This window comes from Sinocyclocheilus rhinocerous, unplaced genomic scaffold (genome assembly GCF_001515625.1).
Source record: "Sinocyclocheilus rhinocerous isolate Xijiao unplaced genomic scaffold, SAMN03320098_v1.1 scaffold776, whole genome shotgun sequence".
NCBI lineage: Eukaryota > Metazoa > Chordata > Actinopteri > Cypriniformes > Cyprinidae > Sinocyclocheilus > Sinocyclocheilus rhinocerous.
The window spans coordinates 197584-216192 of record NW_015647486.1 but is presented as its reverse complement, the minus strand read 5'-3'; the positions used below and the strand labels follow the sequence as shown (position 1 = coordinate 216192).

The following is an 18609-nucleotide window of genomic DNA, read 5'->3' as shown; positions in this document are numbered from 1 at the left end:
GGCTGGTGGAATGATCTTCCCACCCCTATCCGGAATGCTGAATCCCTGACAATTTTCAAGCGACAGCTGAAAACTCATCTCTTTAAACGCTACTTGACTTCATCTTAAAAAAAAAAAAATAATAATATTTATCTTTATTTATTCCTTCCCTTTTCTAGCTTGTACTTATTTAAACAATGCCTAAAACTTGGTATTTCAAGCACTTCCTGTGTCTGTTTGCCTCTTTAAGAAGAATCGCTTTATGTATTCCCCAATTGTAAGTCGCTTTGGATAAAAGCGTCGGCAAAATGACTAAATGTAAATGTAAAAATGTAAATGTATCTGCTGTGCAAAACATTCTGCTCTGCTCTGAGACAATCCACATATCCGACCTTACTCTCGATAAAACACAGGCAAATGCAATTGCATCAGGTGTCCATCTGAATTCATATTCATGCAAAGAAATGCTTACATATATGAATTTTCTCTAAAAATCCCTGTGATTAAATACAGATAATTGTTGACAGCAATATTAATATTCACGGCAGCTCAGATCAATTGGTGATTTTGATGAGAAATGTTCAAATTCATATTGAAATTTCTACTTTTTGATTACAGACTTTGGTATCTTGGCAAATCTGCGCACAGGTTGAGACATTGAGACCTTTTCTGAAACTCTAAAGGAGAACAATGAAATTAGCATGTACGTAAAGGGCATTTCCACCTTCATGTGTAACAAACAAAACATTCATCATACTGGACAAATAACTTGATTAAACAGCACACACAGAAATAGAAGTAAATTCAGTACCAACTACACAGCTAAAAAAAACAATTAATACTATTAGTAAAATCAGGTCAATATGCTCATTCCGATCACAGGCAATGCTCACCAACAGTACTGTAACAATGACCCTTAAATAAAATTAAATAAAACAAATAAACAGTCTGTGACCTTGATGTTGCACTTGTGAAAGATTTCAAGTAAAGTCATGCATAAAACACCACAAATGTTTGTTTTTTCTTCCATGCAGTGAATGAAGTTATTTTTGATCGTAAGAATAATATTTCCATTTCTACCATCTACAGAAAAGTCTTAACAGTTTAGACTATTGTAATCGTTAGTTTTCCCAAAGGTGTTTGGAAGACAGAAATATCTTGATACACTAACAGAGATTGTTTAGTGTATATGAACGCTACACATCGCACTGAAAGCTGAAGCACAGAGACACAATGAGACACTGGAACTCTACAGAAACAGAAAGATGTGCCACCTTTGAAATAACCAGACATTTGCTGATAAATCAATCCAAACGTCTGAAGACAGAGGGATGTTAATAGACCTAGAGGAGCCACATTTATTCGGCTGTTTCCTACAAACCCACAAACCATCATAGATGCAGTATTTATCTGCCTCATAATACTGATTTACCACAAAAATGAGCCTTGTGATAGTCCTAAACCTTGCAGTACACACCAGAAATGTGTCGAAATGCTGTCGCACCTGTAGTTCAATTAGGTTTCGTGTACAGGACATCACACAGAAACACTTTCACGTCATCCTCTCTTTACAACTCCTAGTTAAACATTTTAAAAGGGGGTAGAAATGACAATTTGTAAATAATAATAAAAACTGAAATGCATCGTCCTAAAAAAAAAAAAAAAAAAAAAAAAAGTAAACAATTTATTATTGAATTACTTCCATTATTTTTATATAAAACAAAAACGTGCGCATTTCATATACTTGTTAATGGACGTCCAGTCAAAAGAAACCATCTCATACATATAAAGTTCAAATAAATATGCATAAACGTTAATATTTTTGTCTGAACTCTACAGAGTAGATGTGACTTTAGTGTAACGGACTATAACCAAAAAACAAACGTTTTTCAGTTTACAATGTAATAAATCTGGATAGAATATGTTACATTGACACAAGTGCGCACTGTAATACTGAATAAAAGTGACTTCCCATCTGAAGTCCCTGTACACCAAATCATTTGACCACCAGCACTGGCACTAATGCTTCTCTATGATCACTTCATCTGTACGGCATGAGAACCATGATCCTACACTAGAGGAAATGGACGGCATCGAAGTACAATGACTGAGGATGTGTTGCTTAACAGAAGTACCATCTTTTGTACACTGAACCTCAGATAAAAACTGTGCTATTTACAGTGCATTTAAGTCAAAGTGCTTTTGTTTCGGCTCCTTTCATGAATAACACACACACATCAGCTGTACTTTACACACTGAATAGCAGCCGATAAGAAACGTACAACATAGTACTCTAGTCAAATCCACAGCTCTGTTCCTAAACCTAGCAAACTGCCTTGCTGTCTACACTTACTAGTAACCTTCAAAGGCAGCATCCTAACAGTCAAGGAACCTCACAGGAGACTGATTTGAAATGTTAAGTGAACAACTTGAATCCTCAAACAAGCGCAAAATTTTAAAATGCACATAAAAAAAAAAAGAATAGATCAGTCCATTTGAAATCGAAGTATCTTTGAGTACCTGTTGTGTCAAGAACGTGTAATATGTCTTGACATGCATCTGTCAGGGCTGGTAATTGTGACCGATTCCACTTCACATGCTCTAGATTCGATTCGAGTTGATGCAATTCTATACTGATTCATTTGGACATGCATATATTTTTGGACAGGTGTCCATTTTTCTTGAGGAGAACAATCTCAACCAAAGCTGTGAGCTTACAGTTGATAAATTACTATAAAATATAAATGATTAAAAACAGTCCAAATTTACTTGCCATTTTTCAATAAAATAAGCAACATTCAAAGAAAAACAGAGTTGTACACATATGTAAGTTAAACATAAGGAATTTTTTAGCAACCTTCTGATGTTCATTCATGTCCATTTCATGCTGTAACTAGTAGTAAAGAGGAAGAGGTTCACGTGTCGCTTGAACTGAGACATCAATAAAATCAAAGCATGTCAAACTCCATTTGTTGTTTGAATTTTGTGCTAAAATGTATAGAATTTGAAAGTTGAGACTTTCATACTAAAAGTAACAGCACAAAGCTTATTGCGATTATTGGAGGCACATGACAAGTCATATTTAGTGACGTTTCGTTGATGCAATAATCGCAGACTTTTTGAAAGATCAATTCTTGGGTTAATTAAAATCGATTAACTGGTAATATCAACCCAGCCCTACTGTCTAGGTTCTGGAACAGAGCTTGTATCTACCAGCGCTACATAGCCGTGGTACCAAACAACACTCAGAAACGTTTATAAAGCCTAAAAGCTGTACACAGTCCTTTCGTGAAACTAAAAATGACTAATGTGCAAGAAGCATGCTGACCATAAGTAAAGAGATGATCCAGTGTGCAGTGAAGAGGAAAGAGTACATGTGTCATCCGTTTCACTGACTTGATTCAGTCCTGGGAACTTGGTGAACCCGTGTAGTGCAGTCACATACAGAGAAACGTCACTACAGGAAGACTCATGGAGGATGCCTACAGAGACTGAAGAGAACTGGATGGCATGTGATTTCACACTCAGACGTTAGAGATTAAAGGTACGGAAAGGGATGGATGAGAACTTTGAGTCAGCAGAGGCAAACCTCTTGTTCTTCTGGTTTATCTACAAAACATTTTCTCTTCTGCCTCATTTGGACTCAAGTCTGGTTTCTTTCCCTTTGTTCATCATAAGGTGAAGGAGGGGTTGTGTTTCATCACTTCCTGTAGCAGGCGCTCTCGGTCAGACAGAGCTTTCTCTAGAGCTGACTGGACATCAGCGAGTCTGGACTCCAGAGACTGAACCAACAGAGAAACAGAAACAGATGAGATTCTGAACTAGACTAAATATCAATTGTGATCAGCTGAAACACAAAAACACTCTTTTGAAACACACTATAAAGCCCTATTCGGACGGGACTAGTTTTACAGGGAAATTTGTGTTTCACAGACGTACTTCCAGAATCCCGTCCGAATCTGCCACATCTGTGTTTTTCTCACACAACCTCTGTAAAAATTACAGAGCAAATTACCTACTGTTTTTCGGCAAACTCCTGTGATCCTGTGAGAAAACTAATCCCGTCCGAATGCGAATGTCTGTGATTGCCGACGATGTGTTTTGGCCAAAGCAAACTACCGTAGACGCTCTTACCGCACGCGTTTTTGATGTTTGCCTCTCGGGGAAGAAATAAAAAATAACAATAATAAAATCAAGAACCAAATCACGTAAACTATTAAGAATGGCTAGTGTAATATCAGCGCCAGGTAAGATCACTCACGTAACGTTCATTTCTGCACTCAACTACATAATATTTTAATTACATGTGTACCTTTACGAAAATTAAACATGGTTTTATTACAACAACAAAAAAAATACAAAAAAAACAGTTAAACTAAAGTAACCACACATTAACCATGATTTTGATATACTAGCCATATAGCTTCACCATGGTATTTGTAGTAAACCTGTGGTTATATATTAATGGTAATGAATCCGAATGACTATACGCAGTGCACGCATACAGAGAACGTGATCTCTGCGACGCCCAGATGTACAAAACAGACCCTCCCACCTCTGTAATAAACATAAGAGATGTTAGTCCTGTCCAAATTGGTACATGAAAAATCGCAGACGTCAGGTGATAAGAATCGAAACTCAAACGTAGTTAGTCCCATCCGAATAAGACTTAAGAGACAATTTTACAGAGCAGTTGTAGCAATACGCCTTCACCCATAAATAATAAAAGACATTTAGGCTTCAGACATGTAATTAAGATATCCAATGCCACTGTTGACATTTGAGAGTCTTGTCCTCGAAAGGAATCGTAGCCAAGCGCTGGAAAATTACTGTAGGCTTGAAACTGTATAAACGAAAACATATTTTTTATTTCTCTGAAAAGGACACACACACACACACACACACACACACACAAAACCTCTAAAATCTTATGGAAGCCCATTTTGGCCACATAAAAAAGTCAGGCTTTAAAAAAAAAATCACAATTATGACATAAAAAGCACAATGTTGAATATTTTAAATTATGAGATACTAAGTCAATTATGAGATATTTAAAATGAAAAAGGTAAAAAGAGAAATACAAGTCATAATTATGACATGTTGGCACTGACAAAAAACAATTATGTCATAAGTCAAAATTAATCACATAATTATGTCAAAAAAGTAGAAATTGACATATGCCAATTATGATAAAGTTGAGATAACAACAAGTTGAAATTATGAGCTAAAAAGTAAATCATTACAAAAAATCAAAGACAATCTCAAATTTATTTTGTCATATACAGTAGCATGCGAAAGTTTGGGAACCCCTTGCAGAATCTGTAAAAATGTGAATAATTTTAACAAAATCTTAATGCATCGTGTTTCCTTCTGGAGCATCAGTGAATGTTTGAAACTTTTTTAATAGCTGTGTTGGAGTCCCTCAATTGTCATCAGTGTGAAAAGATGGATCTCAAAAGCATACAGTCACTGCTGGAAAGGGTTCAAATACGCAAAAGATGCTGGAAAACTGAAGAATCTGCAGGACACAGAGGATTTTTCTGAGGAACAGTGCTCAGTTTAACTGTTCAGAACAAACAAGGGACTCATGAACAACCATCACAAAACAAAAAACAGTGGTAGATCATCCAGGCAACCACATACAGTATTAAGAACCAAGGGTTCCCAAACTTTTGAATGGGGTTATTTTAATAATTTCAGCAATTTTTTTTTTGTCTTGTGGACTAAATGTAAACCTCTTTTATGTCAAATATCTCATTTAGGACAGTACTAAATAAAAAATAACAGGCATTTTGCATGATCTCTCTTATTTTGTTAAAATTATTCACATTTTCACAGATTCTGCAATGGGTTCCCAAACTTTTGCATGCCACTATATAGCCTTGTTCTACATATACACACATAAGCACATCCAGAGACATAAATATCAGCCTGCATGCATGCACTTTCATGTGCACATGAGTCTTTTCATCCCCTCAGGCACATAGGCTTTCTGCCCAGCGTTACTGCCCTCTTGCATCTCATTCTACCACCTGCAGTTCTGGCCTTACCTTACCGGAAACGTCAAAAGCAGCAGGGACATATTTTCCACTAGATCAAGGAAGGTTTTCTGGGTGAGGCCCTATTTTCCAGCTCATTAATTTTAGATGCAATCCTCACTGTGGCTAATCCACTCTTGCATCCTAATAAATCTTTTTTTTTTATGTTTTGACAATATAGGGTGCAAAAAATCAAAATATTGAGAAAATTGCCTTTAAAGTTGTCCAAATGAAGTTCTTAGCAATGCATATTACTAATCAAAAATTAAGTTTTGATATATTTACAGTAGGAAATTTACAAAATATCTTCATGGAACATGATCTTTACTTAATGTCCTAATGATTTTTGGCATAAAAGAAAAATCACAAATTTTGACCCATACAATGTATTTTTGGCTATTGCTACAAATATACCCCAGCGACATAAGACTGGTTTTGTGCTCCAGGGTCACAAATATCTTTTGTCTTTTTATCTCAATTTTGACTTAGTATCTCATAATTTCCACTTCTTTATTTAATTTAATTTTAAATTTCAAGTTTTATCTCTGAATTTTGACTGAAGCATATTTTTTCTTTTGTGGCAAAAATGGGCTACCATACAAAGCTCATTAGCGCTTGTGTATAATTAAAATATAGTGCGTCAAGATGCGTCAGGTTTGATGCCAACAACGTCAGAAGTCATTTTTTTATTTTCTCTTTCTATGTCCAACCTGACATCATGCATCTGGAAATGCAACGTTCAAATTAATTGTGAGTGAAAATGAGATTTAAAAACTACGATAGGGACAGATGTTCTGTTTAACATCTCAAACCAAACTCAAACAGGCCAAACACATAAATAATGCAACATTACATTGTGTATAATAATTTTCTAATATATGATACCTTGTTTTTCTCCTCAGCTCTAAAGCAGGATTGGCCAGCTCTATCTTTGTCCCCACCTGTCTCAATCCCTGATTGGCTCTGCGCAGCTGCATGCGTAAAAGTGAAACAGAGGAAGCAAACGTTAGTTTAACAGGTGACAGCACAGATATCCTGTAATCTGAGCAGCCGCTGTAACCCAAACCCAAAGGACTCACGTCTCAAGCTGAGGATTCCATCATCCAAACGCTCCAGCACAATACCATCCAGAGAGAAAAGCACAGGAACTGGTTGAGGAGCGGTCGGGTAGACACGAGGACCATCATCCTGTCAGAAAGAGAGAAAACAGAACAGAAATCATTTTTCATTGCCTTAGTCTTGTCTTGCTTTGTAAAATGTTGAAGCTTGTCCATTAACTGATCAACTGATAATCTATCAAAGGGAATGGCTAGTCTCTGATTATGGGCATCATTTGACCCTCATTCTCACCTTTAGTGTAATAGCAGTGTCCCGTAACCACAGTCTCATTGGCTGGGGGTCTGCGCTGAGCTCATCCTCCAGGAAGGGTCCCAGCGTGTTTAAGGTAGAAGCCAGGAGCTCTGCTTTGCACCCTGTCAAGCACATTTCCATGAAGCCCACACTCTCAGACAGAGGAGAGTGTCTGCCTGCACATGGTCCCATCTCCATCCTGAGGGCCGCTGCTGGGGGACAGGAGAGAGACTGGGGCCCAGGAGACAGAGGAGCACTTGGGGAGGAAGAACCAGCTATTGTGAAAAAAAAAAAAACGTTTTGGTAAATCTTAAATTAGTGCCATACTGCATGTATCTGCACACACATGATGTTAACATCAGTTTGTTTCTACACTGGAGTAAGCAATATTATGGATAGAGGAGTCGTATTTTAGCCCGGAAGCAACGCTTTGAATTTAAAAATGTCTTGATGGATTTGTTTCTTAAAACACACAGCTTTTTGCTTCAGTGGTGTGGATTACTTGTGGATTATTGTTATGTTTTTATCAGCAGTTTGACTCTCATTCTGACGGCACCCATTGCCATGGCCAATTCGTAAATATTTTTTTGCTTTGGAGTGGCTTTATTCAATAACATATTTGTGCCTTTTTGTACAATCTGCTTATGCCCAACTGATGGTTAAGTTTAGGGGTGGACCTTTATGCTTTCGTTATTTCTAATCATGTTTCTGTATGAATAATATTGTGCAAATACATACAAAATCACCACCTGGTAAAATAGTTGTTTTCTCATGTGATCAGGTTGGATGCACCTGTAAACCACAGAAACTGAAACCTTCTGGTTTGTCATCTTCGCATGCATGTTTGGCAGCTTCTGAAAAGCTGAATTAGCACAAGGCCATTCAAAAACCGAGGGTCAGTTGTGGCGCTCACAGTGAAAGTGATCACCAATGGTATCTTGGGAATGTTTGGTCATGAGATTAATTAAAGTTAATGTAAACAGACGGGACAAAAAAGTGGTCAAATATGTCCAAATAATAATAATTAAAAAATAATAATAAAAAAATAAATAATAATAATAATTAGGTCTTGAAGTGTAAAGAGTCTGAATGGCATATTGGCAATATTTTTGCATTCACATTTATGGTCACATTCAGCATCCTAACCCTGTGTCAGTGCCAGTCCTGCCAGCAGGTCTGTGACTTTATGGTTGCCAAGTTGTTTAGGCACAAGCTCTTGGGCTTCCAGCGCCACCACGATATCTTCACCACGCATCTCTGTCAGGCACCCCATTCGACTCAGACACAGAACTAACACAGACACCTGAGGAAAAAAAAGCGCTCATTAAAAATCACACAACCAACTATGATCAAAGTAAATGCTGTTGATCAATCCTGACAGCACTGATTTCTTACTAAACTTTCCCTCACTGATTAGTAAAGTACATGTCTACTATTTTTGTGTGTGTGTGTGTGACAAACAGACTGACAGCTCCTGGTTACACTGTTTTTGATGTAATTGAAATGTTTAATTTACAATGTAATTAAAATGCTAAATCAATATGTAAACTGTTTGCATTAATCCAGTTCTTATAACTTCTGAAATAATTATTTGTGGTTAGTTAATTTAAGAAACTGAGGAGTTACGGCAAATGACATCAATTAGAGAACAGGAAATAAGAAATATACAGCAGAAAAACAAATATTGCAATAATAGTCAAAGTAAAATATTATCAAATAATACAAAAATTTAAAAAAAAACATTTTGCTATTTTTCAGAGATTTGTACAATGAGCACTTCATTTACAGCACAGTGTCAGGATGCATTTTCTGATGATCTTCCATGCAGAGGACAAGTGGCAGGTGTTTAGCCATCTAGATGTGCTACAGATAAGATAAAACTCACCATATCTTGAGCAATGTCTTCAGTGCTCTGGGATAGGGAGCTGCTGAGGTCTGCTGATGAGCCGCCTTCTGTTCCTGGAGCTGGACTAACACAGCTGCCGGAGACACCTGCACCATTAGGACGCAAAGACTCCACACCAGACTCTGAATCACAACAACACAAATACACACGACTTAGACACTGACAGTTATAGTTATAGCTTTTAAAATAAAAGTGCAAGTGCTGTACCAGAGTCCATGAGGATGACAAAGTTTTCACTGATGTCACTATCAATGGACATGCCATCGTCCGCCAGACTACTTTCTAAAATGGCACTGTCACAGGAATTCTGGGAAGGCGACTGTTTCATGGACTGAAGCCGCAGGTTCCCCATCATGGAGGGACCGGACTCTTCTGGCCGTGCACTTTGCTCCCTACAGAAGTCATATCAACACATGATACTTGAGTCAATGAATTACAAGTCATTAACCACACTGGCAGGAAGAGTTCAGCATAACTTGTCAAACATTAAAGGGATAGCTAATTAATTTTGTCATTAATTACTGATCTTCATGTCATTCCAAACCCATAAAACTATTAATTTTGGAGAAAAAAAAAGAGGGTATTTGTAATGAAACTTGAGAGACTTCTCTACCTCCATTGAAAGTCAATTCCACCAGAACGTTGACGCTTCAAAAAGTTCATAAAGACCTAAAATCCTAAAGTAGTCCATATGAATTGAGCAGTTTAATTTGCAAATAATTGAAAGGAAACCTATTATGCCCCTTTTTACAATATGTAATATAAGTCTCAGGTGTCCCCAGAACGTGTCTGTGAAGTTTCAGCTCAAAATACCCCACAGATCATTTATTATATCAATTAATTTTGGAGAAAAAAAAAGAGGGTATTTGTAATGAAACTTGAGAGACTTCTCTACCTCCATTGAAAGTCAATTCCACCAGAACGTTGACGCTTCAAAAAGTTCATAAAGACCTAAAATCCTAAAGTAGTCCATATGAATTGAGCAGTTTAATTTGCAAATAATTGAAAGGAAACCTATTATGCCCCTTTTTACAATATGTAATATAAGTCTCAGGTGTCCCCAGAACGTGTCTGTGAAGTTTCAGCTCAAAATACCCCACAGATCATTTATTATATCATTTTGAAAATGCCTATTTTGAGTGGAAGCAGAAACACACCGTTTTCGTGCATGTCTCTTTAAATGAAAATGAGCTGCTGCTCCCCGCCCACTTTTCCAGAATAGTGCTGTGCCTTTACAGCTCGCTCCTCAGATACTCTGCTAAAACCATCAGTTTGGTTTTGATTATCATGTCTATCACGCTAAAATCATGCATTTTAAACTATATTAGTTTAAACTTCTGATATACAGTTTTCTGAGCGCACACATCCGAAGCATGTGCACAGAAAGCGGCTGTCACACGGCATGCGAGTACTAAACTAAGGCCATGTCCACCAGTACACGGGTATTTTTATGCCAAACCAACAGGTGGCGATATAATCTCAACCGTAAAGCCATGTTGGCCAATCAGAAGCCTGAAAAAGTTTCCAGTAGGCGGAGATAACAGCGCAAGCCCCGACATCACAAGCCAAAATCTCCGGTTTCGCTGTCTACACGACAACACTGCAACCGGAGTTTTTGAAAATCTTCACCTTGGCAGGAGTTTTCAAAGATGTTCGGTTTCAGTGACCTGGTGGTGCGTTTGCGTGTGGACGATCGGCCAAACCGCGTAGAAAAAGCTGCGGTTTTGAAAATGTCCACGTTCGTGTGGACAGGGCCTAGGGTTCTCTTTCATGTCTTATTGCACTTAAACTGTCAAATACACAAAACTAAATATAGACATTCTCTAGAATAGCCACAAGCGGTATCAGCTCTTTGCAGTTATGTACTGTGTGCACTGCATGCGAGCTCATCTAAAAGATGACCAGATAATTCAGAAACGTAACCACTAATTAAATGGCTCTGATCAGGCGATAATTTCTAGGATGGAGTCAACAATGGCTAGAGTTATAGAAGTGATAGAACAGTTTTTTTTTTAAATTAGCAACTGAAAGAGTTCATCAGCAGTCCAAGGAGATAAAATGTGAACAGTAAAATGATGAGTTTCAGCCACCGTAAGATATACCAGATTTTCCATATCAATGCACTCCTAAAACCAAGACCAAAGCAATGCAGATGGCTCAAAGCTCTTACTTGTTTTGAGGAGAGAAGAGTTTAGTCATGCCAGATCCTCGGCTCAGGATGCTGAATGCATCTTTCGTGATGGACAGCGCACCCTTGGTGAGATCCAGGGAGGCGCTGAGTGCATCTTTGGTGACACCTTTGGTGGCATTCAGGGCACTGGACAGCTCTCCCTCCAAGCTGAAAGTGGAGCTATGATGGGACAGTAATGCAGGATTCCCTGGAGAAAGCGGAGGAGACGAGGAAGGAATGACGGCCTGAGCTTCATCATCCTGCCCCGTTGGTCCATCCATTCCTTCTTCAACGGCTTCACAAGCCTCCTCTACCGAACCCTCCTGCTCGGCATAATCCTCTTGATCCTCATTCCCTCCTGTCCCACTGTCCTCCAGCAGGCCAGGCTCACCGGCATGGTGGGATGGCGAGAGGTCAGAGTCGGTCAAGCTAGGACTGTCCGTTTCCTCAGGAGAATGGGCTTCTTCTACTGGCTCGGATGTTGCAGGAGGAAGCAGTAGAGCAAGTTCTATCGCCTCCATTAGGATTGAGACACAAACCGAAGGGGGATCTGATGGTTTATGTTCAGGTTGTCCCAAACCCTGGACGTCCTTGGTCAAATCTCCAGCTAGTCGGGCAAGATAGTCCTTCATCCGCAAAAGAGCTACGAACTGGTAGTGGTTGAGCCACATTTTGACAGGAGTGATGGATTGGGCTAAGATATGAATGGAGGCCATGGGAGAGTTGACTAGATCTTTGGTTTGGTCAACTTTACTAGATATGATGTCATTTACACCCTGCAGTGAGTCTAGGAGGGGTTGCTTGCTAGAACCGGTTGGGGATTTTGAATCTGCATCTATACTCGAACAATGAGAGTCTTTTTTGAAGGCAGAAGGGCAGCACATCCACAAGGACATGGCAAAGGGCTCCACAAAGGGAAGAGCTTTCCCTTTGAGCCCTCGACGAGCCCCCTCAAAGCCAAGAGTCACTCGGGACAGACTGACAGACCAGACGTCCTGAGAGCGAGAGGGATGTTTGTGCGCTAATGACAGGGACTCGTTTTCCAGACAGTGTTGAAGGAATGCAGACGGCAGGGGAAGAAGGACGCTCTGATCACGAGGGAAAGGTTGGCACACCATGGGACGGAAGAAAGTGCAGGTGGAGAAGCTGCTGTAGGTGCTGTTGAGGTCCGAATGGGAACCGTGAGGAGCGTGGCGTGTGTTGCTGAGGATGATCTGAGGAAGGCTGATGCTCAGTGACTGAGGGCGGTCTGGGTGATCCAGAATGGAGGATTCTAGAGGAATGATGAGCTGAAGAGGAAGAAGTTTCGGCTAAAACACTTGCAAAATATTACCGAAAGAGCAAAGATGTCTGTTTAAAGGCCAGGACACACCAAGCCGACAGTCAGCCGTCAGCCAATGTCGGGCCGTCGGTGAGCGTCTGTCGGGCTCTAGTTTGTTTGGTGTGTTCCACTCGTCGGCTCTCATCGGGCTCACGTTGGCGGCAGTTTGCCCGATTCAACATGTTGATTCGGCGTCGGGGCCGTCGGCGCGAGTGAGAACTCTGATTGGATGTTCAGTTTAGTGAACGAGTCAGTGCCCAAGAATTAAAGCGAAAGTGATGAATACAAGCACGTAAATGAAGGTGGTACAGACAGAAGGCTGTTTAAATGTTACGTTATCTTTCCCAATCATTCTAATACGCAAATGTTTTCATAACAGCATGAGCCGCTTAAAATGATTAAAGTTATCAACGTTACTGATATTTAAAATGTTATGTAAGAGCTGCTTTGTTTACGTTTCATATATCTGCGTTTATCTCGTATGTCTTTGTTTTGGTTTCTCCTTTTGAATAACAAATATATACTATTGATAGCTGCTGATAAAGACGCAGAACGCACGTGTTAGTTTGCAGTCGGCTGTAGTCAGTGCGGTGTGTTCAAGCGCAGCTTTTTGGTCCGACGCTGCCGGCAAGAGGTGACAACACCGTTGAATTTCGTCGCCGCTAGTTCTTTTAAGTCGGCTTGGTGTGTCCTGGCCTTTAGAATGGAGGAAATGTCTATAGCTGTTGCCATCACCCTGTTTTTATGCACATTTTGAAGTATCGCATCAGAAATTAGTGATGGAAACGTCAAATTTCGAAAGAAAAATCCCTTAATTCGCAAAACAGTTTTTATGCTCGCTTGAGGTGGTTTTTGACTTGTGCGGAAAAGGGTTAATGCATATAATGGGAGATGAAAACACATTCACCGAGTAAATTCCTCCATGCGCACCAAAAAAAATCATGTGACTTTGCGCCATGGGACATCTCGTTGCACAGCATCTGAAATATTATGGTCATTCTTAAATGCCCAAGCAAAGTCTGTCATCAAAGTATTTTTGTATAATTGCCTCCCAGAACTGTCTTTACACGAATGCGTTCCCAAACAGCAGGCATCCACCTCCGAAAGTTTTTCCACAATTTATTGTGTTTTGTCTACTCGCTCTGAGGTGCAAGTAATTTATTATATACGAAAATGAATATATTCAGTGGCTAATCCTACTTTTCTTAGTGATATTTAGTGCCAGTTTATCAGGAAGTGGCGATTTTGTTCTCTTTGGCTCGTTGGATGGAAACGGTGCTTATTCACAAATGTTTTATGCGATATTCCAGTTTTGCATACAAGTTAAATTTGCAACTTAGGATGGAAACCCGGCTTACGATAAAGAAAAGGAAAATTCTTTTTAAAAAGTAGCACCAAAAGCTTCTTAGGAAAATTTGTATTTCCTTTTACGAAACATTTCTTTCAAAGCACATAAGATCTGTTGGTTTACCTTCAGCTGTGTTGCATCCAGGCGGATATCGATGTGTTCGTCCGTCTTGCTGCTGTCCTGGAGGTGATAAAAGGCTTTGACCTGATCTAGCGTCTTGTGTAGACCCCGTGAGAACAGAGTCATCCACAAGACACTTGGGGCATCCAGATACAGCTGTAGACCATTGAGCTGGGCATAAAGATTAGAGCAGGGAACTAGAGAGAGAGGAGGGGCCAATGGGAGGAAAATAAAAATTGTAAGATTAGATTTAGATAAATTAAACTCTTTCCCACCAGGACAGATCAACCTTCACACTGCAGTTTGAGTTTGTTCATATGAATGATATGCATTAACCATAGTGATCAATGAATGTGAAAAATCATAGCTAACGCACCAGGAAGTCCAGGGTTATCAGGGAAGTAGTATTCAGTGAACTGAAGGTGAATTGCAGGAGTGCTGTCTGGGAGATGTAAGGATTTGCGGTTGCAGGAGAGGAGAGACTGTGTTCTCTTGCTGTGACGGCCTCCAGTGGACACCTATAGCAACAGATGGGGTTTTAATAACAGATATGTTTTATTTATTTATTGACTTTAGCTTTTCAAAAAAAGGTGACCAGCTTTTGTCGCACAGAGTGTTCTGGGAACTTTACTTTGCAGTAAGAACAGCAAAAAAAAATATTTTTTTCCCCCGATTTAAAATAAATGTTTTCTATTTGAATATATTGTAAAATGTCATTTATTCCTGTGATCGAAGCTGAATTTTCAGCATCATTACTCTAGTCTTCAGTGTCACATGATCCTTCAGAAATCATTCTAATATATGCTGATTTGCTGCTTAAGAAACATGTATTATCATCAATGTACACAATTTAACACAGTTGTGCTACTTCATTATTTTTGTGGAAATGGTGATACATTTTACACCAAACATTTGAACTGAGGACAGAAGATTAAACCATTTCTTATACTTGAGGGTAACATTTATCTAATGAATTTTCCCCCACATTTTCTGTTTATTCAGCCTTGATAACTTTGAGAACTGTAGCTTTAAGAGTACACACTTATGTCTCTTTTGAGCTACCGAGACAACTGTAAACATGAGAAAACATGCCTTATATCATAAGTGACAGCACTGATGAAATGTTCATGCCCTAAGGATGCATTACATTAAAAATTAAAGTGTCACATTGTCTTGTCGAGAATGAAAAATACTTGCCGATCCACGTTACACATGAATGTATCAGAGATTCTTTAAAAACATTTTCTGAATTAGTGTGACATGTCCAATTTATCTCAATGAAACTCATCAAAATTGTCATCTTGCCCTTGAACTTCCCATTTCAGCATAACCAAAGCATAACATCAGCAACACATCACATGCTGCTTTATCCTTGTGATGCAAAAAGGGATGACATAAGCAGATTTAATTTGCCCGGCGAGTCCAATTTTGGACGGAACTGACTTGTGTCACATAAAAAGCATGAGTATACAAGCTTGTGGTAAAAGAGTAAAAACAAATACAAAACTTGTGCTTCCTCTTTTAGCAGTCTCAGTGTATGTCTATTCACAACAGAACAAATTAATTACAGACTTTTATGATACACTGTTTCCTGTGAAATGTTTAGACATCTAAAGTGTTCAAATTACACATTATCCACAAGTGGGATTCAAAAACAAGGTAAACCTGGGAATAAACAAAAAGGTATATATACTTTAAAAAATATAGTTTAAAATGAATTTAAAAAATACATTTTACAACAAATACAAAAACAAAACAAAACAAATTACAACAAAAAGGAGAGATGGACTTTTAATCTGCACAGTATATAAGAATAAAAAGGCTGTCATTCTCAAGTGTGTTTCAATGATTTTGTATGTTTGTGAAGAGATGTCTCAGACCTGATGGATGTCCAGGTCATCCACACGGATCACCATACAGCTGGAGCGAAGTCTCTTCAGCGGGGTTCCTGAGGACGGGGCGGCTGCTGAAGTCCGCCGTGAGGTCTGAGACCGCTCAGGACTGAAATTGGACAGTGATTCTCCATCTGCGTAACATAAAATAAGACCACTCCAATATTAAGAAACTAACACAATAAAGCAAACTCTCAAGAGGAAAAAAAAACAAACATGTTCATGTTATTTTTTGTTTAGACTAAGAAATTGTAAGAACTGTGCTTCTTGAGAGAGAAAAGTTGTTACACTTTGAAGACAGATTAAAATTAAACTTTTTTTTTTTTTTTAAATAATGTGCACTGATGAATCATTCACAATAATGCCATCATTTAGTGTTGGATTGGGGATGGATAGACATTCAGAGAACGCTTACCCTTGATTTTTTGGGCCGGAGAGTCTTTAGCGGACACATTTGTCTCTGAATGCGGTCCAGGGATGCCCAGATCCTCCACCCTCCTCTGAAACTCCTGCAGCAGTTTGGCGGCCCACTGAGCTCGAGACTCCATCGCCCCGCAGTGACGCTCCCAATGCCGACAGCCATCACCTGTACAGCACAGCATATGTCACTAATCAACACACGTCTCTCAACTACACATATCTGGCTCTTACCCTACAGTCAACCATTCACACAATACACTGACTTCAGACACAGTTATAACCTAAACATGAAAGCTCTACTCGAAAGCTTGGGGTCAGAAAGTTTGGGACAAAATTTATACTTTTATTCAACAAGGATGCATTATATTAATCAAAAGTGACAGTAAATACAATTATATTTTTTCTAAAAATTATGAAGCAGCACAACTGTTTTTAACATTTATAATAACCAAATCAGCATATTAGAATGATTTCTGAAGAATCATGTGACACTGAAGACTGGAGTAATGATGCTGAAAATTCAGCCTTTGATCACAGCAATAAATTAAATTTGAAAATACATCCAAATAAAAAACAGTGATTTTAAATTGTAATAATATTTCACAATTTTACTGTAATATGATCAAATAAATGCAGCCTTGCCCAACATACGAGACTTCTTTCAAAAACATATGAACGGTAGTGTGAATTATGAATGGTAATTAATTTGTATTAAACCTCTGAAGCACAACTCAGTATAATTTGAAGCTCATATGAACAGCAGTAGAGTCACCTGGCCTGTGGAACGGGTAATAGTCACAGCCCAGCTTCCGGAAGGTCAGCTGCATCGCACCCTGCGTGCCTGGAGGTGGAGCTTCATCTATGTGTGCAGCATAAATCACATCGGTTAGCCCTTGTCATGATGAAATATCTAACTGGTAACAACATAAGTTAACTTAGCTCATTCAAATATTCAAACCTGCATGAGTTGCTGTCTTCCAAGGAACACTAAAGACAATATTTATTGGAATGTCCAGACTGCTCTTTTTCATAAAAAGGGCAAAAATGCATAATTTAAGTAAGCCAAAAGTGGTTTAAATTCATCCTGTTTCTCGCATTAACAGCCCCACTGACTTTCATTGTTTGGAAAAGAGCAGCTTGAACATTTTGTTAAACGTCTCCCTTTGTTTTCCACAGAAGAAGAAAAAAGTACGGGTTTGGAATGGCATAAGCGTGAGTAAATGTCCGTTTAAATTTTCGATGACTTATTATTTCAAAGCATCTCGGTGGTAACGGTGATCAAAATTCAGTACCGGAATCTGAGGAGCTGTCGTTGCAGATATGCAGGTCGAGTCGGGAGATGAAAGTGTGGTAGGATGATTCTTTGACATCGTGGAGGTCAAAATACTGGGCCAGTGTGCCGGGGGTCCCGACCGCTTCGGGTGGAGGAGGTTCAGTCCACAGAGAGTGGATCCCAGGAGAGGGAGGCGCAGTCTGATGCACAAATACAATAAGACATAAATAAACACTCAAGCACTGTCTGAGTCATTCACGGCTGATGAAGAATGGGCTGCTCCTGGCTGATTACAGAACCGGCTTTACTGACGAGATGCGCATTAAATATTGTGCGATATTTATCGTGCAGCCCTACTCCTGGGTAGAGCTGGGATTTAATATATTATAGAGGGCTTTACATTACATTTACTTTGCTGAGCTGTTTTGTAATGACAATTGTGTTAAAAAGCCACACTAAAACCACCAAAACCTGATTCATGAAGTCTGAGCCAGCTGCAGCGTAAGACAAGGGTTTTGTTTTTGATCTTAAAACATCAAGTGCCAATAAGAAGAGTATCTGATGAATCATTAAGCTGTTTTCATAACAGACTGATTTAAAGGACACAGTGTGGCACCTGTAGTGTCTCAGCAGCCATGCTCTTCCTCTGCTGGCCGGACTTCTCCATGGCTTCACTCAGAGACTTGGCGTAGTGGATGATGGCCTTGAGCTGAGAGTCTGTCAGCACCCACAGCAGATCATCCAGTATAAACAGCAGCTTAGAGGCCAAGACATTACAGTCCTTCACCTGAG

General features: G+C 39.1%; 1 protein-coding gene across 2 annotated transcripts in view; it reads right to left on the bottom strand.

The window, feature by feature from the left end:
- Positions 1 to 1715: 1715 nt before the first annotated feature.
- bltp3a (bridge-like lipid transfer protein family member 3A) overlaps positions 1716 to 18609 on the bottom strand; it is a 38287-nt gene continuing 21393 nt past the window's right edge. The window contains exons 7-22 of one of the 2 annotated variants that reach the window (XM_016513675.1): positions 18434 to 18604; positions 17837 to 18017; positions 17317 to 17403; positions 16540 to 16710; positions 16113 to 16258; positions 14609 to 14750; positions 14236 to 14429; positions 11444 to 12732; positions 9481 to 9665; positions 9253 to 9395; positions 8514 to 8670; positions 7625 to 7642; positions 7368 to 7579; positions 7097 to 7205; positions 6903 to 6988; positions 1716 to 3761 (exon numbers count right to left, since the gene is read on the bottom strand). In XM_016513675.1, the coding sequence (XP_016369161.1) occupies positions 3651 to 3761; positions 6903 to 6988; positions 7097 to 7205; positions 7368 to 7579; positions 7625 to 7642; positions 8514 to 8670; positions 9253 to 9395; positions 9481 to 9665; positions 11444 to 12732; positions 14236 to 14429; positions 14609 to 14750; positions 16113 to 16258; positions 16540 to 16710; positions 17317 to 17403; positions 17837 to 18017; positions 18434 to 18604 (3402 nt within the window). In that variant the 3' untranslated portion in view covers positions 1716 to 3650. Of the gene's footprint in view, positions 3762 to 6902; positions 6989 to 7096; positions 7206 to 7367; positions 7643 to 8513; positions 8671 to 9252; positions 9396 to 9480; positions 9666 to 11443; positions 12733 to 14235; positions 14430 to 14608; positions 14751 to 16112; positions 16259 to 16539; positions 16711 to 17316; positions 17404 to 17836; positions 18018 to 18433; positions 18605 to 18609 lie in introns of both variants that reach the window. The other variant, XM_016513674.1, reaches the window with a different exon arrangement.